This window comes from Numida meleagris, chromosome 3 (genome assembly GCF_002078875.1).
Source record: "Numida meleagris isolate 19003 breed g44 Domestic line chromosome 3, NumMel1.0, whole genome shotgun sequence".
Taxonomy (NCBI): domain Eukaryota; kingdom Metazoa; phylum Chordata; class Aves; order Galliformes; family Numididae; genus Numida; species Numida meleagris.
The window spans coordinates 37,734,976-37,757,868 of NC_034411.1; the positions used below are offsets into that span (position 1 = coordinate 37,734,976).

A 22,893-nucleotide genomic window follows, 5' to 3' on the forward strand; every position below is an offset into this window, starting at 1 on the left:
GGGAGGGCAGGGGGGAGAGGCTATGGACAACTTTATATAGAGTAATAATAGCATTTCCTGTTTTCTATGTTCCAAACACAATTAGTTGGGACACTGGGAATCCTTACCAATGCTGCTGCTTACTAATTTATAATCTCCCCAGTGCTCCCATTTTACAGAAGACCACAGAACTAAGAATGCAAAATGAAGGCAAGCCAGCCATCTTTGTGCAGCAATGCAAATTTTGCTGCTGAAAATAAGTTGCTGGAATCTAAGATAAAGATAGGGAAATAAACTAACCAAACAGTGAGAGATGAAAAAAAAGTTGTCCCCAGTAACTACTCATGATTTAATTAGTGATTGATATGCAAGTAAAAAAAAAATTTCCTATGAGAAGAATGAATATGTGTGCTGAGCAACATGGGCCAGAGCACAAAGTATTTCAGCACTTTGAATAAACCCTACTTAGGGCACACTGTGGTTTCAATTGTCTCAAGCAAGGAGGTCCTCAAGTTCTGGGCACATATCCAAAATGCTTCTTTTTTTAATCTTGATAGAGATCCACAGCCACAGCTATTTATCCTCAAATGTAACCATCAACACATTGCATTTCCTGGCAGTGTGAGACTAAAACCATCCTGGAGGTTACAGTAGCCTGGGTAACATCAGACAGATCAGCTACCAGAGTAGTCATTTTCCTTCAAGACCAAATCTAAATTTGGGGATAAATGCAGTTGGTTTTTCTCTTTCCAGTGACAAAAATATTCACAAAGACCAAACCTTTGCCCAGCAGAAGGTGAAAGAAGCAGAAGGACAGGGGTCCTACTTTTTCCCTCCTGTCCCCCTCAGGCATCCACAATGCCTCATAATCTCTTGCTGTAATTTTAAAGGACCTCCTAGATTTCACTTTTCACATTTTACTCAGAGAATTAAGTGCCAGTAGGTCCTAGCCCAGTGCCCGGGGAGGCAACAGGGTAACAAATTTCACTGATTCAGAGAGCACCAGAACAAACTAGAAGGTGCTAAACACCAGCATTGTTATCTGTTATCTAAATTAAGGAACAGCACAAGCAGGAGAGAGATGACACATAGAAAGGTGACTCACGACAACAGGAGAACAGATCCGTTTGAGACATTAGAGAGAAGACACTGTCTTTACGTGCAGAAAAGACATTTTCATTAAGATTGGTCAGGTTTGATTATCAGGTTGTTTTTCTTACTAAAATATTAGTTGTACTCATTACATTTATGTTGGACAATCACTCAACAGATTCACAGCAAATGGAAAGACATACAGTAAGAGGATTTCAAGGGAGGAATTAGAAACCACTCAAAAATCCAGATAAGAAAAGCCAAAGAAAACACACAAATATCACCTTTTCTCTAGACTCAGCCATTCTTCTCTCTTATTCATGTTAAACACCAGATTATGATAAAAGCTATTGCCTCTGAGAACTCATGAAGACAATGTAATGTTCCACAGTACTAAAGAAAAGTTGCTGCACAACATAAATTTGAAAGTCAGACAAAGGCAAGAGTAGAAGAAAAATATTTAATCAACAAAACTGCACCTATAATGTAATTACAGTATAGCAGACATGAGTATTTTAAGCTTTGTCTATTTCTTCTGAACTTTTCTACTGTACAGAATCTTGTTAGTACGGAGAAACAACAGATGTCCTATATCTTCATTTTCCAGTGCTCCCATCACATATTCTGTTAATCAAATTTGGAAGATAGGTACTTGAAGCACATGCTCAGATAGTTAATAAAACTTTTCTCAGAGAGGAATCATCAGCTGTTACCTGCCAAATAGGATATGCTATAAAGGAGAGGCCTACAAGAATCAGAAAATAATTTGGTAACTTAAGTTACCAAAGTAACCTAAGATGATCTATAAAACGTAAAGTTAATGTTAGCGGTGGGAGAGAGGATGTGGAAGGACAGGAGTAGGGTTCAAGATCAACTTGCCACACTGAATAAGCATCCTAAAATCAGTAAGATAAAATTCAGTAACAGAACTACAAACACTGCATACAGGGTGGAAAAAAAAAAAAGGAAGAAAATCTAAAATGGACAACAGTTTACAAAAAAAATAAAGTAAATGCAGTATTTGTTAGAGGGCAAAATTGGTATTCCAAGTCAATACAAGACCACAAATCCCACTGCCAGACATTTTGTTTGGCACTGGCAAGGCCTCAGCAAGACAGAGCTGGCTGGGTGTCCTACTAAAGCCTCTTTACATCGTAAGTCACTGAATAAAAGCTCTTAACTTCCATAGGCAATATATTGTTATGCTTCAGTATCATTAAGGCATTTTCTTCCCTCCACAGTCTAACTTAAGTATCTTTCCACTGAAATTTAAGATCCATTTACTCTTAATAGGATGCAGAAGATTTTATTTCTTTAGTCTCTACAGGTACATCTAAAATGTGAAGACTGCATGGTATATGCAGACTGAAGGCAATCAAGTACAAGCCAACTCCTCTCAGACTTTCACTGAAGATTGCATTGTATATGCTTCTGGACTGCTCTTATTAGTCGCTTTTACTGGTTGATGTATTTTCCTTGACTACCACCTTGAAAATGTGATGCCCTCCGCCTTGTCCTACCAACGGGCTGAGTAGAGCAGAAAATTCTGTACATTCTACTCCGTTTTTTTGTTTTGTTTCCCAGTCATATGACACTGTTGACTTGCCTACTATTTGTAACAACCACAATCCTTTCTCTGAGAACTTACTACCTACTCAGTTATTACCTATCTTTTGTTTGTGTCATTTGAGTATTTCTGCTTCTATATTATTACTTTGTATACTTACAGTATTATATTACAAGTAGCATTCAGAAACTGAGGGCGATGATCACATGAAAAGACAACTATATACAGATCCTGTTTTCATAAAACACCTATCACCCACAGCTTGATCATGGCCACGCATACAATAAGCAAACTATTCTATCATAACAAAAGGTCTTGAGTCATATCTTTAAAAAAAAGAAAAGGAATAATGTGCAATTTGGTTAGTTTATCTGAGAGAATGGTCAGAGGGAAGAGCTGAGTAAAGAGATACATGGTTAACAGGCTTTGAACATGCAGAAGTGAGTGACAAGTGAGCAACTGGCAAAATTTGCCACAGCCAATGCTAAAAATAGAAAATATAAATAATACTAGAATCAAATGTCTACAGAAGTACAAAAAGTAACAACAGAATTAAGGGCCTATAAAAACTTGTGGCATCCACCAGTACTCTCTGACAACAGGTTAGGCATATACCAAGTAGAGCTTCTCAAAATCTGCACTTCGTGCATTTCAGACCAACTTCAAATTAAGCCAGGCTTGCCAGTTTCTATATGGTTGCATCAACTCCTCATCATAAAAGATGAGGAAATGTTACTAACAAAAAAATAATTTCAGTTTTTGACATGGCATACTATGAAAGAATTACTGAACAAGGGACTATGTCTTGCCTCTTCCTCTGAGCTGCCTTGTTTGGCTCTTCTTTCTTCTCTTTCTTTTTCCATATAAGGAATAAGGTGGCCCACTGCTTTCTTCATAACTCGAGCAGACTTTATCACCTGCATAGATAAAGAGAGGAAGAAAAAAAAGAGGGGAGGAAAATCAATAATAAAGATAAAATACAGGAATACTCTCAAATCCATTCAGTCAACAAATTTTTTTTTTTGCAAACCTAGATTCCATCTTGGCAGTGCATTCTTTTCTTTGGTAATAGGCTGCTGGCTGTGTAATCTCTTTGATCACTCACAATAGAATGAGAAGCTACAAACAGGCCCAGATTTAGGTAGTAAGCACAGCAGCCTGCTTGTAATCAAATGATTTTTACTCGGATCTTTGTTCCCCTTTTTGCTCTTTATCATGGGCCCAGATTTAAGACTGCACTTCAAATAAAGCAAAAAAACTCAGCGAGAAAGGAAAGAAATATGCAAAACTATATTTAAAAAATTCAAGTTCTAAAGAACAAAAGAAATAGGGCCACTTCGGGTAATATCTCGATTTTCACAATTCAAGTGCTAGGTGTGAAAAAAGAAACAGCATAGAATGCTGTGGCTACAATTTACAGTGTTAGTTTTTGCCATATTTGAAAACACATTAAGTTAAATTCTCTTCACCTGAGGCAGAAACATCTTTCCAGCACCAAAAAGATCACCAACAATTTTCATGCCATTCATCAAAGGCCCTTCAATTATATTTAGAGGTCTAGGATATTTTTCCAGATTTAATCTTGCTTCTTCTGTATCTGCAGTGACATACTTCTCTATGCCCTGGGTAAGAAAAAGAAAAGCTTTTATCTTTCTAAAAAAACAACTTATATTTAGCTACCTTCATGCAAAAAAAAAAATCACAATGAATGTACAAAAGATACTTCTAGATACTTCTAGAATAACTCAAATGTATAATTAAAATAAGTTCTCTTACAAAGCAAAACACTGTTGTTCTGAGGAACAAAGTTATACAAAGCAATAGCATCCAGTATTAGTGGGTTCGTTTTTCTTAACCATGTCATAACAGAACCACACATTTACATGAAAAGCTCCCTCAGCACAAGTGCCACTCAGTATATTATTGTTAAAGCACACACACAAAAAAACTCAACCAAAAACAAAAACAAAACCCAAGCCATCCAAAACATATTAGCAGAATAAAACTTTAAAGGTCAAAGACTTAACATTGTGAAGTTTAAATAGAAATCACAGTAATTGTTAATGACTATTTAATTGGTAAAGTATTCATTATTAATAATTTTTAAAACAATAGCAGCTGGGGAATTTTTAAGACAAGCATGGCCTTTATGGACTAGGAGCTGAAATTATACACGTCCAAAAGCCATGGACCATTTGCTTGGGTAGGACAACCTTCTGCACAGATTCACCTTTACAAGAGCATATTCCAGTCTTTCCTCCACGGTGCCGTTCCGCCATTCATCGGTCTGTATCACTTTTTTTCCTCCTTGGGCGTGATTCTGAACAGAAAAAGACTTCCATGGGAGCTTATCAGCACAAAAATTACAACTATGGATTTCACTTTTAGAGAAGTGAAGATAACTGAGTACTGACCCACAAAATAATTTTAGATTATTCTGAAGTATTTATTGTTTATATATACATGCAAACCACACTGCAAACACATGTGATATATTGCAAACACTTAGTAGGTTTATATTCCAGAGTACAGACCTCAGCGAAGATGTAAACAAGGTGGGAGTGAAGGAGTGGAAAGGGAAGAGTCCTAATAACTTCCACTCTCTTAAAAATGATGAAATTATTAATCCTGAAGGTTTTACTTCTGGGGATACAATTTAAATTGATTTCTGGCCCACACACCACACTTCATTTTAAAATTCTAATTAATTTGGCACAATTCAGTTACTGCTGGAAAAGGTTATACTATTCTGTATCAAAGCTGTGTTTTCAATCTGAAGACCCACAGAACTACTGTTTTCATGCATATATTATAGGTGGGCTCCAATCCTCAGGTACTCTCTTTGCCTCACACTTCCCATCTCCCTTCCTCTTTCCTGTGAATGCAAAGGAAAGGCCAAAAGGCCTTCACAATGCAAGGAAGCTCACAAATATCCACCTGAAGTCTTTTGGTCCCAATTAACTCTTATACTTTTAAGTGCTCATTAGCAACTTTTTAAAGATAAAGCCATGAGAAAAAAAAAAGTCAAGGAAATAATATCTCACTAGTGACAACAGAAATCAGAACAAGTCTTAATTTTATCAAATGTTAGCTAACTTCACGACTTCTCATTACCAAGCCTTACTCTCTCCTAGGTCTAGTTTGCAAAAACAGAATGAAAGAAGGAATATGTTCCCAAGAGATGTGGTAGAGTCCACATCCTTAGATACTTCGATATATTAAAAATCTGACTGGACACATCCCTGACCAACCTGCTCTTGCTGACTTTGCTCTGAGCAAGGGCACTGAACTAGATTACCTCCAGAGGCCCCTTCCCACTTCAGCCCTTCAGTTACTTAATTGCTCCTGAACCTCCAGCCAGATGTTTCAGCAAGGGAACCATTTCAACTTAAAAATAACCCCTGGAAATGTAGGGTGGGCATGCAGACACTAGACCACAGTGGCCAAAACTACATGCAGATCATTAAAAACTGCATGATTACACTGCATGCCAAAGTAGAAAAAAAATATTTTAGAAGCGTAACTTCCATAACTGCCATAAATGAGACAACACTTCTGTTTGATAATGTTTGCAGCTATATACTTCATGGAAACAAATTTTCATCTCAAACTTCAGATGAAAATTGATAACCTAAATTTGCAAGGATTAAGTACTTCATTTTCCCTGAAGTCCCAGCATTCAAGCAACTGATAAGGTACATTACTATTACCCAAAGGAACTAGGAGGAAACATCACTGGCACTCTATTAGAGGTATGATACTTGAAATGGGACTGCATATTCTACATTCTTTATGCACAATAAACTACAGTAATTGGAAATAAAAATAGCATTTGCACTTTCTGACTAGTGAATAGTATTTTGTGCTGAAAGAAAGCCTCTAGACAGAAATTATGAACACCATATAAAATGGCCTAAGCACAAGCAATAGGGAGGGTATTCCTGTGCTGGTTTTAAACACGCAGCCAGTCCTAAAAAGCAGGACTCACGATAGCACAAACTATGTATCAACTGAAGCCACACACAGAAATGATACTACCACAAATAAAGTGGACACTTGCACGCTTAAACCTAAGAGCCACCCAATCCAGACAGATTTTTGCTGTAGGTTCTATTCAGAACAGGATTTCACCAGTTATCCTACGGTTTTTAAACTGAAAATATTCAAGTGAGTAATTTGTGTCTTTTACGACCACTACCACGACAGGATCTCAAAAACACCTAACAGCTGATCCTCACTGAGGTGAGTTGTTTGAACTGGAAGCCAGGAACCTAACCTTTTACATATACTCCAAGTAAGCTATCACCAGTCGAGAGATAGGTTTACTCTCTGCCTCTCACAGCACACTTGCCAATTATGCTCCAGCCCCACAATTTGATTTGGCTGTGGGTTGGCCATTCCCGGTTTTATTTTTTTCGATCTTTTAAGGCAACTCTGAAACAGGATGGGCTCAATCTGTTACAGAGTTCATATTTTACTCTATTTTAAGAACTCAACTACTTATAGCATCATCAGGAACTTCTAATACTCACCTTTAGATTGACAGACATGCATTTCAGAGGCTCATCTACCTATCATCAGCGTTAAAGACCAGGTGTTAACCTAACAACTAACCAAAACTTAAAATTTGAAGTTACCTGAGCATAATGTAGAAGCTTCTCTGTTGCATCAGGATCTTTGTTCCAGATTAAATTCTCACACAGCTGTAGCAATTCCTTGTGGATGTCGTCATATACTGGCAAATTCCCGGCATTCACAATTCCCATATCCATGCCATACTAAAACAAACACACACACACCAAACAGGAATTCCCCCTAACAGAGCTGTCAGATACAGCATTGCATTTGCCAGGCACAAACATATGGAGACCAACACGTCATACCCGAATTGCATGGTATAGGAACACCCCATGCATCGCTTCTCGAATGGCATCCATTCCTCGAAAGGAGAAAGACAGATTGGAAAGACCCCCGCTTATTCTGACACCTGGCAGCGTTTCCTGTGGGAATTGCACACAATTTTTTTTCTTTTTAGAAAAAAGGCTTTTCAAAAAGGAATCTTAAGCAAAGCATTCAGTTCATAAAAGAGCTGGCACCTGAGTAATGATGCACTGAGTAATGATGGCTATGCACCCTCTTCCCTGTTCCAGATCCTTCTAGTTATTCAAAGTCATCAAAAGCAGTTAAAATATCTGTAGGAAAAGCTACAAACAAAAAGGAAAGATCCACTCCAGCTACAAGTAAGTAACTACTATAATTCTCATTGGTACTATTCTAAATACATAGGTTGTCCCTCAGCAGCATTCCAGATACACCCCCTGCAGAACTACTGTGGTTCTCCCATTCCCCTGACAGGCCTCTCCTCTGAAAAAGGAGGGGTGGAAAAAAAAAAAAAAAAGAAAGGAGGTGTTCAAAACCTAGACTGCTACTGATAGAGCATCTCCAGACCAATCACGTTAGCTGCTTAGCTGTATTCAGGTGATATTCTTCATTGCTGTTCTTTCTTACACACATTTTAGCTAAATAAAAGGTCAGGTAATGGCACAAACCAATCCACAGTAACTGAAATTTTGTTAAAAGGACAACTTTTGTAAGCCTTCAAAGAAATCCTTTTTGGCTAGCACTGTATGTGATTATTATACTATATTAATTAAATAAGGTATTTACATTAAAGTTAGCAGATTGAAAAATGTTAATAGAAATATTCAAAACTCTTCTGGAAATACAGCAATACTGGGGACTGTCTCCACTCCAGGGGAATAGTCCCCCTGGTAATTTAAAATGCCTGTTATTCGCAATGATGTTTTTTGTTAGTGGTGGTGGTAGTCCTTGTTTGCTTTCCTTTTAAATAACCCCAATAAAATACTTTGAGTTAAGATGAACTTAAAACTCACTTTTATGGTTTTAGCAGCATTGATAAAATTAATGGCATATAGGTTATGTTCTTCCATTCCAGTCCCTATGGTCAAAATATTAGGGTCGAATATTATATCATTTGGATTGAAGTGTACTTTTTCCACAAGGAGGTGGTATGCTCTGGAGCAGATTGCAATCTTGGTTTCTGTTTCTGTTGCCTGGTGAAAAAAAAAGAATTCTGATGTGAAAGTTACACACAACACAAAATGTAAAGCCTGCCACAAATCATTCACAATTAAACTGGCTCAAGAATACAGAATCCCAGTCTCAACATCATAAACATTAGAAAACAACTACACACGAGGTTTTTGTTTTTGTTTTTTTACTAAAAACACCACTAACATCCCATCTTCATTTAGAGTTTTGATTCAACTTGCTGAAAATAATTTTGTTCCCCAACACTCCGCCATCCAATGTGAAGTTTGATATGCATTTTTTGAAATAATTAAATGAATTCAGAGATTCCATTCTTATTCAAAACTCAGTTTCCGAACTAAAAGAAATATTATGTGAAGGAAAGAAGCATGGTGGAATAGCAAGAGACATAACTGTGCTAGCAAAACTATATTTGAAGCAGAACTTGAAATTCCTCAAACATGCAAGCAGAAAAAGAAATGCTTACATATCAGGATCAAAACTATTGCTAAGACTATATACGGACCTCTTTATATCAGCTGTCCCAATGAAACAAAACCACCTTTTCTTGCACAGGAATAAAGAAGACTTAAGCTCCAGAAAAAAATGCCTTCCTTTAATACTCACTCACCTGACCCACTTCATCAAAAGCCATGACAACCACAGCTGCTCCATACAATTTAATTTTCCTTGCTTTCTCCAGAAAGTCTTCTTCACCTTCTTTCAGACTGATGCTGTTCACAATGCACTTTCCTTGGCAACATTTCAAGCCTGCTTCAATCACTGAAAAGTTTGAGGAATCAATGCATAACGGCACCTGTAAAGAACAGAAAGACGAACAATGGAATATATACAAGTTATGAGTTAAGTGTTTCATATGTTGTTTGCTTTATTTGGACATAAAAATGCACGCATTTACCAGTATTTATGAATAACAAGTTTTCAGATGGTGTTTGTAGATTCCCTTTGTTTTAAACACAAAACTCAAAGCAAGTTTAACTCAAGAATTTCTATGACAATTCCATTATATTCATAACTGCTGCAAGAGGAACTTACACTCAGTTTCTCTAACCAGTGAAAAAGAATGGCATAGATTTAGCTGAAATCAGATACAGATCATTCAAATCTCTATTCCCTTCAGATGCCTTCCCTACTATGATACATTTCCCTCTTTGGGTAACATCTCCATCTGCTTGTTAAGTATTTAAATTGGTTACTAAATAAATTAAAATTTTCTGAAAGGCAATTTCCAACTCAGTAAAGTGTTCTGTAGTGTGCTTTGGAGTGACTCAATTACAACCTTTGCAATATCAGGTTCTGAAGAAATCAAGTTACAAAATCTAGTCATTGCAGAAGGTCCATCCAGCATCCCATCATCCATATTGATGTCAAGAATCTGGGCCCCCATCTCAACTTGAGATTTGGCTACAGTCAGGGCTTCCTAAAGAAGAGATTCAAAACCAAAAAGCAGTCAGCAGAAAAGAGCCTACTCATTCTCAGCATAACATTTCACTTCTCCGAAATAAATGCATAGACCTTCAAATTATCAAACGAAAAAAAAGAATAGGTGTTTATAGGACAGTCCAAAAAATAAGAAGTGGCTTATTATGTACAGCAACATAACAAAAGTTGCTAGCATGGCACAACTGTTAACTATTTTGTTCACAAAAACATGACAACATAAATTTAATGTGACATTGATTTTAGACAGCTGGTCATACACATAATTGAAAGAGCTAAGATTTGCATGGTAACAAGGACTTCTGATTGCACATGATTACGGGAAAACAGTCTCTGTGATGGTATCAAATAAGAGTCTTTGGCATCACAAGCTACGCTCTTTTGTAACAAGGAGTAGTTTATTTTTGGAGGTTATCTGGCACTTTTTCCATCTGCAGAATAATCACTAAGTACTAAGAAACTAAAGCTTTCCTTTCATAGCAAGTATTCAGAACCCTTGTCTGCTCCCTTTCTCCTTTTTTTTTTGTCACTCTGTAGACAGGCGAGAAAAAAAAGAGTTTTACAGCTGTCCGTGGACCTTAACAACCCGTGTTTAAACCTCTCTGTATTTAATAGGTCAAACCTGCATTATGACTTGTAAGAGCTTAAAAGTCAGACTTTCTAACAAGCAAACTAAGGCTTCAGTTTTGATTGCATCAATAGCAGAGTATACTTTAGGGCAGAATCTCAGCTGGCAAGAAAAGTTACTCTACTGCTTGTTTGAATATTACAGTAACAATTTACACACTTAAAGAATGAGCCTCCTAGTCCTTGAATTTCTGCCATTCTGCTGTTTCAAGATATCAGTTACCTTCTAAGCATCTTTTTCTGATGCAACTCTCTTTTAGCATGCTGGAGCCAGTGATCAAAGTATATACAGATCAGGTGCAAATATGATGTTGACCAAGACCAGAGACGAGAAGGAAATAATAAGGGCTGCACAGTATTGCAAACTATCCCAAGTCAGCTTTACTGTACAGGTTGGAAAGAAGAGGGATTACAACCACTTTCCTTCCTCCCTCCTCTGCAAATCTACACCTAGATATAGCTCCGTCTACTGTGTAGACTAGTCTACAGTGTAATTTAATTCAAAATGTAAAGTCACGTTTACTGTAACGCTTGTCAAAACAAACAAAAAAAGCTTGTAAGACTGTTCTTGCACAATTAATTAGGAGCCAGTAAGCACAGAAACAAAGGATAGTGAGAAAATAAATTCTCCTGGTTTTCTTACTTTTGTAGAATGGCACTTCTTGGCAGCAAAACAAACTAGTAATAACACAACACAATGGAACAATGAAGAAAAATAAATCAAGAACATCATCTATTAAAATTATGAAAATTTATACTTCATAGTTGCCTGCCATGATGAGTTTAGCAAACTTCCGCGATCCTGCAACATTGCAGCGTTCACCAATATTAACAAAGTTGGTGTATGGCCCAATCCTGAATGGCTCCAGACCTTGAAAAAACATTTTTGAACATATTTGTAAGAATATACAAGAAAACACTGCAAGAAAAACAATAGCACTTTTCCATGCTGTAAATTAGATGTTTCTATTACTTTCTTTAATAGTGATTTCTCAGCACACCAGGACATGCACAGGTCTACTGAGCAACTGGCAATGAGATACAACAAAGCAACTTCCAGCGAACATGAAATGTTTCTGTTCTTCCTCAACAATTCACCAAATCAACAAAACATAAGAGGACAAGGGGAAATGGTTTCAAACCAAAAGAGGGGAGATTCAGATTGGATATAAGTAAGAGCGGTGAGGCACTGGAACAGTTTGCCCAGAAACGTGGAGGATGTCCTGTCCTTAGAGACATCCAAAATCAGGCTGGATGGGGCTCTGAGCACCCTGATCTATGTGGAGGTGCCCCTGTTCATTGCAAGGGAGTTGGACTAGATGGTGTTTAAAGGTCCCTTCCAACTCACAATTCTATTATTATAATCTGTCCAATATAAATGACACAAAGCAACAATTCTCTGGGCTTCTGTGTGTTTGCAGATACACACACATCTTGTCTCAATTTCTAACTGTATTATCTCATGACTAACGTGACCAGAGAAAGAGCCCACTGAACTGGTAGAGAAACAAAGGACATCTCTTATCCACAAACCTAAGTTCAGATAAACCAGACAAGGAGAACCCTTGGGTAGCAGGAAACTTAGAGACAAGTGAACCTTATGGCAGAACAGAGTAGGCTACTGGATGAAATCATGAGCTAATCATGATTTATTTAATTTATGCCGAAATGATTTACCCGTATGGAAGGAACTGTTTAACTCATAGACTTTAAAGGAAGGCCTAGACTCATTTAGCTAAAACAAAAGATGTTCTAGATCTACATGTGTTACTCGAACACTATCCCAGTACAAGTGTATCCACACCTGAGGTAACAAAAGGCAGGTGCCTTACAGCAGGTGAACAAGGATCTCTTCCCAACCCTGCCATCAACAGCAGTCAGATTACCTGATCTCTCTCAGCTTAACTCTCTCCCACTGCAATCTAAAGACACTCACCACTACAACATATTTAAGATTTTCTGGTTAAAATACACTGGTTTGATTATATTTTATGAGGTGCAATAAGTAAGATTTTGATAAACTTGTATACTATAAGCTTGCTGGATTCAGGTAGAATCAGAAACTCATAGTACCGTTCTGATCAGCAGAAAACAGTTAATAAATGTATAAAGGCTGCATGGGTTATAAAGCTCAAACTGCTACATTCTGTTTTACCTGACAGCAGCATATATCCTTGACAGAGAGATGGTGGAACACGAGGCTTACATAATTTCACAGCTTCAGCAATTTTCCTGTGTTAGAAAAAAGAGGAAAATAAAGAGGAGAGCTTTTGATTAAAATTGAACACTAACCAATACTCAAACATAATATAGTAGACACACATTAGCCCTGTAGCAGACAAGACTAGTTAGCATGTTTCACTTTGTGAAGCCTAAGTCAGAAACATACTACTAGAAGGTCCTATTGCCACCATTTGCAGGGAACCTACAAAAATGAAGGTCTATCAAATACAGAACGCAAGATATTATGCCAGTGGAATAGTTTATGGCATTAGCACCAGCTCTCAATCACAATGACTTACCGTACTGCTGATTTACCAAGCCACAAATTGCTGAGGGAAACAAAAAGAAAACAAGCAGCAAACATTGTTCTTAGCTGATATCTTTTTCTTGGATGCTGGAATGACTCATGATGATCATGAGTTATTATCTTTCTCTTTGCTCCAGGCAGAAGTGACACACGCTGTCCTCTACACGCCTCTCAGTTTGTTATCGGAGTAAAAATAAACCATAAGAGCACCTTCTCTTTTAAGCCTAGGTGAAGAAGGGAAGTTTTTCCAGTGACCTACTTGTAGTAAGAAAGATGCGAAACACTCTGAGAGGCCAGGACTATCAACAGGGCTGTTATTCAACATTCCCATTGCAAATTCCAAGTTCATAAAAACTGCTCAGCTTTTTCAACAATTTCCCAACAGAAAAGTAGCAACACAGGAGTGTAAATGAACAATATACACAGATTAACAACATTCCCAGATCTCTTGTTCATACATTCCCCCATCACACCTCTATAATTTCTTCAACCATCAAAGGAAACCTTAAGTTTTATTATGACTAAGAGTGCCAGAAAGAGGAAGAACGCAGAGAGCAATGAAGAAAAGATAGGAAGTCTATTCTATCAAACTGTGAACAGGAAAGAATAATTCTAAAACAAAGAATTTCAGACAACAGAACAGCATAGGTATAATCCTTGTTTGAACCATGTCTCTACTTATTCTTCAAGATACACATTACTATGAAAGCCAGGGGTGGTTTTTTTTTTGTTTTTTGTTTTTTTTTGTTTTTTTTAAATAAAGTCATTCAGCTTTTCAAAAAACTCTAGAAAGCCATGGAATATTGCTCCTCAGAAGCAGCATTTAATTTGCTTTCCAGTACACCTTAAGTCGTAGCTCAGCACATACCTGATATGTGCTGGTGTAGTACCACAGCAACCTCCAACTATGTTGACCAAACCATCCAAAGCAAAATTCTGCAAAACAGAGAATTTAGTTTTATATTAATGTAGACATCTTTATATTATATATCATATATATTATACATACATATATATATATATTTATATATACTTATATATATTAAAGATACAGATATATACTCCCCCCCCAAAGCTTAAGCAATTCTGGGGTGTTCTACCCAAACAACTGTAAAACTCCACCAAGTTCATAAAATGAGCTCAGCTTTTTGAATGACTCCCAAACAGGAAAGTAACAATGTAGAAGCGCACATGAGTAACATCCACAGATAAAGCTGCAAGAAAGCTACTCAAGTTGAAGAGAAAATAGTTTTCAGAGTTTCTTAAGTAGTTTGTCCTAACCTGGTATCTCAAAAGCACTTCATTAGGTAAACTGTCTATAAAGAACCCAAATGGCATATAGGGCCAGATGAGGAAAAGAAACAGTACTGTAACAAATATATATCCAATACAAGCAAAGAACTGTTGTCTACAAGTACATTAGTTATGTCACTTTCACAAGAAATACTGCATACCTTTATGTGCTTTGCAGTCACCTCTGGAGTTTCATCATAACCACCAAAAGTATTGGGAAGACCTTGAAAAATAATTTTCCTTGCATTACAGCTTATTAAAGCCCACAAGAACAGAATTACATTCCATAAAAGACAAATTTAAAGTAGCTACACTTATATGAAGACTAAAATTACTCATCACACTTGGAATCATTACTCAACAGATTATTAATTACGTAAGAGAGCATTCTAGATTCACTGTCACGGAACTAACAATAACAATCTTCTAAACCGCTGAAAATAGCTAATCTCTTCTTAATGGTAGAAACAGTAATCTTCTCGAGGTAGTTCAATGCTTATTTCTAATGAGATGCAATTGTTGTTATATTTCTTCCCCCTGTAAGCATAGCAGCATGCACACACAACACACCTGCATTGGGGTAACAGATGATGTAGGCTGTTGTACATTTTCCCATTGTTTCAATGAATGGTCTCATTTCAGCTGCTCCTAAAGCACAATTTAAGCCAATGCTGGAAAAGAAAATTTTAATATATTTTTTTCAGATTAAAACATCAGATAAAATTACACACAAGACAAATGAATGTTAGTGGTGGAACAGCTAACTTGCACAGTCATCTTCAAGAAAACCAGTCTAATCACCATCTACAAAATAAACCTGTGCAAAAGGAGAACCATCAGACAGAAGAGAATGGCAAAGGGGAAGGTGACTAGACTGAATTGAACTGGCAACAGTAAATCAAAATTTTGTTTCACAATCAAGGAGTAAAGAGACAGCATCCTGAAGCCAACTGCATAGAATCACAGAATGGCTTGGGTTGGAATGGACCTCAAGGAACAAGTTCCAACAGCTAGATCAAATACTACATCAGACTGCCCAGGGCCCCATCCAACCTGGCCTTAAACACCTCCAGGGACAGGGCATCCACAACCTCTCTGGATATCCTGTTCCAGCACCTCATCACTCTCTCAGTAAAAAACTTCCCCCAACATCTAATGTAAACCTCCTCTCTTCTAGCTTAAAACCATTCTGCCTTGTCCTATCAGTACCTACCTGTGTAAAAAGTTGATTTCCCTCATGTTTATAAACTCCCTTTAAATACTGGTAGTCCATGATGAGGTCTCCCTGCAGCTTTCTCTTTTCCAGGGTGAACAAGTCCAGTTCCTTCAGTCTATTTTCACAGAAGCGATCCAGCTCTTGGATCATCTTCATGGCCCTCCTCTAAACCCTCTGCAAAAGCTCCACATCTTTCCTGTGTTAGGGGCCCCAAGCTTGGACGCAGTACTCCAGATGGGGCCTCACAAGGGCAAAGCAGAGGGAGACAATCACCTCCCTCATCCTGCTGGCCACCCCTCTTCTGATGGAACCAAGGATACCATTGGCCTTCCAGGCTGCAAGCGCACACTGCTGGCTCATGTTCAGTTTTTCATCAACCAAGACCCCTAAGTCCTACTCAGCAGTGCTACTTTCAAGGAGTTCTCCTAGTCTGTATACATATCTGGGATTACCTTGACCCAAATGCAAAACCTTGCACTTCGTTTTGTTGAACCTCATTAGGTTCACAAGAGCCCACCTTTTGAGTTTATCAAGGTCCCTCTGGATGGCATCTCTTCCTTCTGCTTTATCAACCATACTGCTCAGCTTGGTATCATCATCAAACTTGCTGAGGGTGCACTCAATCCCATCATTTATGTCATCGATGAAGATGTTAAAGAGTACCAACCAGACCCAAGATGGACCCCCTGGGGGACACCGCTCGTTACTGGCCTCCACCTGGACACAGAACCATTGACCACAGCCCTGTGATTGCAACTTTCCAATCCATTCCTTCTCCATTGAATAGTCTACCCTTCAAATTCATCTCTCCAATTTAGAGGTAAGGATGTGGTAGGGGACCATGTTAAAGGCCTTGCAGAAGTCCAGGTAGATGACATCAGTTGCCTTCCCTTCATCCACCAATGTTGTCACTACATCACAGAAGGCCACCAGATTGGTCAGGCATGACCTTCCCTTCGTGAAGCCACGCTGGCTGTCTTGGATCACTCCCTCGTCCTTCGTGCCTTAATATGTCTTCCAGGAGGATCTGTTCCATGACCTTCACAGGCACAGGGGTGAGGCTCACTGGCCTGTAGTTCCCCAGGTCCTCCTTCCTCCCCTCCTTACAAACGGAAGTGATGTTTCCTTTTTTCCAGTCCCCCGGGACTTTTCAAACATGATGGAGAGCAGCGTGGCAACCACATCAGCCAGCTCCCTTAGTAACCCGGGATGCATGTCATCCAGCCCCATGGAATTGTACGCATTCAGTCTCATGAGTTGGTCTCCACCCTTACAGTGGGGAGGCGTTTGCTCCCCCACTTCCCACCTAGAGGTTCAGGAATGTGAGAATCCTGGCTGTCAGTAAAGACTGAGGCAAAGAACTCATTGAGTACCTCAGCCTTCTCCGTATCTGTTGTAGCCAGTTCTCCTTTCTCATTTAGTAGAGGAGGTATGCTCTCTTTGGCCTGTCTTTTCTGACCTATGTACCTGTAGAATCCCTTCTTGTTGTTTTTAACATCCCTTGCCACGTTCAGTTCAAACTGCAGCAATATGACAGCTATTTTCTAGATGCAAAAGAGAACACATGCAATGAGAATGACAGACTGAAAAGAAACCTTGTACTACATGAATAAGTATGAAAATGGTTGGAAGAGCAAGAATTGCTTCAAGCTACTAACTCAATAATTCTGTTTAGAAATTATACATAAATTATGTCAACTTTTGAAGACACTGAGCGCATCTCCCAAGACACCTGAGAGCAGCACTAAGTTTGGGCAACTGAATCTGCTCAGCACTATTATCTACATTCTACTATTATACAGCAGAAGTCTTTTTGCATGACTAAACTTCTTACAATTCTACCAAAATACGAGGTACAATCATGTTTTCTTTCAGTCAGCCACAGTTACAAAAACACGTTTTTTACTCAAAATGTCTATACTGATAGTAAAATGAACATTTATTTTTCAGAAAGTACATCAGAGATCTTTTTCATTGGGATCCTGGTTTCTAGAAACCATCCTACAAGCACTGCAAAACTTGAAAGATGTTTACAGTGCTGCCGAAAGATGTAATAACCATCACAACCTCATCTTGAACACTGTCTCTCTCTCTCTTGTTCATTTCTTCATATACATGATAGATCAGCTCCTGTGAAAGCTAAGACTGCAGAGTGCTCTTGGGACTAGAACAAACACCACATAAGAGCCCTGTACTCAGGGTATATCTTAACAGTAACACGGTAGAAATAATCACAGATCTGAAACAACACAAAGGAAACTCATTCCACACCAGAGCATCCTTTGCAGCAAGCATCTGGCTACACATCCTTCAGCACTTATAACAACAGTTCACGCATTTCTCAGCCACTATCAATTAAACACAGAGGACACATGTTTTAGGCAGGCCCCAAACTGAACTGACTGAAGAACAACACATGACCCTAAACAGGAAATACAAAACCAAAATGGAAATATGCGAACAGGTATAACATAATCCCTAGGATACTATGCCAGATCAGCTTTTTTCTCAACCCTGGAGACACTCTATACCAACACGGCAAGATGAACTGTTCAATGCAATCTCCTCCCACAACTAAGAGCCTTCTGCCACAGTGCTATGTAGCAGCCTTTGCACAAATGAGAAACAGGCCCTAAGCATTCAGACATGTAAGGTAGCTTTTATGAAACACAATTTTACAAATCCTTAATTTCTGCTCCAGTGCCCTTCTCTATTCTTCAGAGGGAAGACAGTTAGGAGCAATCTTATCTGAGATAGACCTATGCCAAATATATATCACTAAGCTGTGATACTGAGCAAAAAGAGTCAACTACCACTCTGTTCCAAGAGGCTCCATATGTTACTTCTGGAGCACCGTCTGGTCTGGGAAAGTGAAGCCTCAAGGGCAGTCAGTAAAGCTGTGAATGCATTCTTCTGCTTTTGTATCACTGAGATGACAGATTGCGCATTTTCACTGGAATTTTGTTGTAAAAACAAACAATGGCTCATCACAATGTGCACAGCATGCACTGCTAATACTGAATTACATATTTTACGTTAAAATAACTTAGGACAAAAACATATATTTCCTTTGTAAATTTGTGTGAGAAGAACCAACCTGAAATTAAAAAAAAAAAAATGATGATGAGGCAAGTGGAAGCAAGGAAAAAGTAGAAAAAGGCACAGAAACACAGAAGAATAGAGGAATAGGGAATGGTATTCAAATTAACATGCAAGACCTTGTACCAAAATCTGCTATAGCATGTACCTTCACAAATCTTAGTCTCATGTTTGTTTTTTTTTCCTTCTGGCCTCAACAGAAAAGAACAGAAGTGACAGCATCAGGAGCCCTCAAAACAAAAATGCATATCTTGGAGAAAAACAGTTCACAAATATATATAATTTTGTAAAAAAATCAGTAGAAAGAACACTGGAATGAAATCTCATTGTTTTGTCTTTCAATCCATCCTGAGACATTTTGAACTGACACTGCTTTCCTCTAAGAAAGAGATGTAAGCCCTGCCCACCAGGGATTAGCTCCTTTCACAATCTGAGATTGTAAAAGATGCCAGAACAATTTTTTTAAATGCTTTGACCTAATTGTGATTTCCAGGTTGTTGCAAACACAAAATACCAAATTATTTACAGCAACGTTTTAAAAGAGTTCAGTGTTTTTTGGAAACATACTTTCTGCTGGCGGAACCATAGCAGAACACAATAACAATACATGTGATAAAAACTGATAACAGTGTAACTTCCATTTTGCTACGAACAAGGGGTTAAAATAAGAATCACATTCTACAAATTACTTACTAAGCAAAAGATACATTTCCTTACCAAAGTGGCTTACTGTGTGAAACACTAATGACAAATGCCTCTCCTGTCTGGCCAGAGAGGGTGCGCCCACTCTTATCTATGATGGTTCCAGAAACCTAAATATCAAATGAACACAGAGAAGGGAAAAGAATTGAATCAATAAGAACAAGGATTTAAAAGGCTGAAATGCTAAAAATCAATCAGATGGACCTATGGTCCACTCAAAGTGATGAGACAATCAAAGCAGGCTTATTTTAATTAGTTGAACACAGCTAAGGCTAATTTGATAAAGCTCTGCACATTAAAGTTTCTCCATTCACAATCACAAAAATGTACTTTTCCAAGAGACTGATTTCCTTCATTTGAAGTCAGATTTCAGAAGAGTTTACAGATCTGCCGTCTCTCTCTAGCTCACAAATCTAGCTTAAATATTAATAAAATATTAAATACTATACAAATTACTTACAAATATGGGTCGAGGAGCATATTCTTCCTCAAACAACTTGTGGAGTGCAAAAAGAGCTGCCTAGAGAAGAATAAGTTGCAAAAATATTAACGGCAGTTTTGGGGGTTCTTCAGTTTATTGGGATTTTTTGTTTGTTCGTGTGGGTTAGCTTTTATTTTCATTAATTTTTTTATGGCTGTTCATGCAACTTGCAACCTAAATATTGCCTGTAATCTCACCACAATCAAGAGGTTTTCTTCTTACCTCTAATATCTTTTAGATTTTCAAACACATTTTGGTAACAAGTAGAAAAGAAGTACCATGGGATAACCAAATGAAACCAAGATGTTTCTGAACTCCAAATCACACCAGCATGTACTTCTCCCTCCTGTTTGCAGCACAACCCTTGCCCCAAACACAACTGTACGTACTACTCTTCATACATATTCACTGCCCTTGAATCTATCTAGACATACAGTTTGCAAAGAATTTTGACCATCACATGACCACTTGAAGTTCCTGAAAATTGCTTGCCTACTTAGGATAAGAATGTTGCATGTGAATATGAACTTTCTTCAGCACAGTATTAAGAGTTCTTGCCAGAACTCCATGATGACTGGTCAAATCTGCAAAGGATGAGTCATAACACTGCACATGTTAATCAGCCTGTGGCAAAAGCCTAAAGAAATGCTGTATGCCTATTTAGTCTGACTTTTCTACATAGAATTGCAAATTTTAAGCCCCCTAGCAAGTCCATTACTGCACTGAATAGTTTTAAGAAATATTTCATCCCTCCTATTTTATCCTTCTAATCCTCTACTCCCAGTTTTTCTTTTTTGAAGTTGAAGGCAGCATCAGAGTTCCCTCAAAAAAAACCAAACATATTTTAACAAGACTGCCATACAAGCTCTCCCACTCCCACAGTCAGATACACTGGACACCCCCTCTCCAGTGTGCATCACAAATATCCCTGGAGCAGACATGCTTACGCTGAAAAATAAAAACAACAAATGCATTTGGAGATATTTTGCAATTTAGCACAGCTTCTGGGAATAAGAGAACAGCTGGCACAGCTAGAAAGATATTAACAGCACATACTGAAAGAAAAATTCTGGAAAAGGCTGTTTTATCATTAAAAAACATTTCCTTTCTACATGTTAGCTACCAACTGAAGACTTGTCACATATTTAATAACCAGTTGTTGATAGCCCTCTCAAGTACCATGCTGGATTTCCTTTGGTAGTACACTAAATATTTATATAACAGATTTATTTTCTTCCCCACAAGCCTCACCTTGGCATTGGCTGTATCAAATATGGTTTCTACTAACATGACATCCACTCCTCCATCCAAAAGTCCTCTGGCTTGTTCTGTATAGGCTTCAACCAGTTCATCAAAAGCTATAAAACAGAAATTATGTTTACTTCACCTGGACATATTTCTTTCAATCTGTCACCTAAATTAAATAATTTAACAGTTTTAAATACTTACTTATGTTCCTGTAATCTGGTCTCTCCACAGATGGTGACACAGAGAGCGTCCTGTTTGTTGGACCCATTGATCCAGCAACATATCTCTTAATTCCTAAACCAATGCGCAGAAGAAACAAAATAAAACAAAAAACAACATCTAGTTCTACAATGACAGCCTCCTCAAAGTAAAACAAACAAACAAAAAAACAACCTCCAAGGACACCAAGATCAGAGATCAAAGGAATCAAGAACTATCAAACTATTCTCAAACCAGGAGTTTGATTAGCACACAGGATTACTCAGCACAGACAACTTTTTTTTGTTGTTGTTTTAATTCTATCCAAGATGTTCAATCCATATATACAAGACAGAAAAACGTCTATGCAAAAGGCAATTGCAAGCTATTGGCTCATTTTATTTTTCTTCAAAGTATCATTTGTCTCTGACATACAAAGCCTGACTTGATTACTCTAAAGGCACAGGATAGAACTATCCTGGCATTTTTTATTAGATAACATGATCTGAATGTTCTGGCATGTATTCATACAATTAAAAAAGTGTTGTGCTTCTTTTTTTTAAAAGCATATTTCTAATCTTACATTTTATTGCATATGATGAATTACAATAGTAAGATTTTCATCTGTAACAGCAGGTTAGCTTGAAATACAATTTGATGCCAGAACACAAGACAAAACTCCTTATCCTTGAAAGACAGCAGTGGAAATGAGTCATTAACTTCTCACATGAAGCCCTGAAGGTAGAAGACTGTACATTTACAGGTGATGGTCAGATATTAAGCAGATTCCAGTATCTGTTGGGTAGAGTCAAACCAGGAGATTTACACCAGAAGTAATTGGTAGTACACATTCACATACAATCAGCTATCCTAGATCTGTAAGAACTGAACCTTTCAAACTTTTGTAAAGAAGACAGATTCAACAGGTTGTAAGTTACATCACATGTAGCAGATGTGTGTTGCCTGCAGTCCAAAACAGTGAGACTCAAGACAGCCTTACTGCAGGTCACATTAAGTATCAGATCCTGAAAACATGCTGAAATCACTGTGGTATGAATTATGATACAAAACAGTTGCTATTTCTAAAATGAAGAGTTCTCCATGCCTGTTTCTCCTCTGGTTAGCAACATTTCAGAGATTATAGCAAGGCAAGTCAAAACCACAAATGAATAAGAACTTAAATACTGTTTACCTGTCTGAGCAGTTACATCATCCGCTGCTTTTCTGGCCACTTGTGCAGAGATTCTGTTTAATCTATATGCCTAGAACAATAACAGACAATTACAAACAAACCCTTAGTTCAATACAGCATAATACATCCTGAAAGAAACACAACACCTCTGCTCTGA

General features: G+C 37.9%; 1 protein-coding gene across 4 annotated transcripts in view; it reads right to left on the reverse strand.

Annotated features, from left to right (window-relative positions):
- MTR (5-methyltetrahydrofolate-homocysteine methyltransferase) overlaps positions 1-22,893 on the reverse strand; it is a 48,274-nt gene that overhangs the window by 17,209 nt on the left and 8,172 nt on the right. For all 4 annotated transcript variants that reach the window (XM_021390146.1, XM_021390145.1, XM_021390142.1 and 1 more), the window contains exons 4-21: positions 22,737-22,806; positions 21,548-21,640; positions 21,350-21,456; positions 20,078-20,137; positions 19,633-19,727; positions 15,171-15,271; positions 14,762-14,823; positions 14,176-14,243; positions 12,933-13,009; positions 11,536-11,648; positions 9,990-10,130; positions 9,321-9,506; positions 8,533-8,712; positions 7,522-7,638; positions 7,276-7,416; positions 4,869-4,958; positions 4,108-4,260; positions 3,448-3,555 (exon numbers count right to left, since the gene is read on the reverse strand). In XM_021390146.1, coding sequence (XP_021245821.1) covers positions 3,448-3,555; positions 4,108-4,260; positions 4,869-4,958; positions 7,276-7,416; positions 7,522-7,638; positions 8,533-8,712; positions 9,321-9,506; positions 9,990-10,130; positions 11,536-11,648; positions 12,933-13,009; positions 14,176-14,243; positions 14,762-14,823; positions 15,171-15,271; positions 19,633-19,727; positions 20,078-20,137; positions 21,350-21,456; positions 21,548-21,640; positions 22,737-22,806 — 1,962 coding nt within the window. The remainder of the gene's footprint in view (positions 1-3,447; positions 3,556-4,107; positions 4,261-4,868; positions 4,959-7,275; positions 7,417-7,521; positions 7,639-8,532; positions 8,713-9,320; positions 9,507-9,989; positions 10,131-11,535; positions 11,649-12,932; positions 13,010-14,175; positions 14,244-14,761; positions 14,824-15,170; positions 15,272-19,632; positions 19,728-20,077; positions 20,138-21,349; positions 21,457-21,547; positions 21,641-22,736; positions 22,807-22,893) is intronic.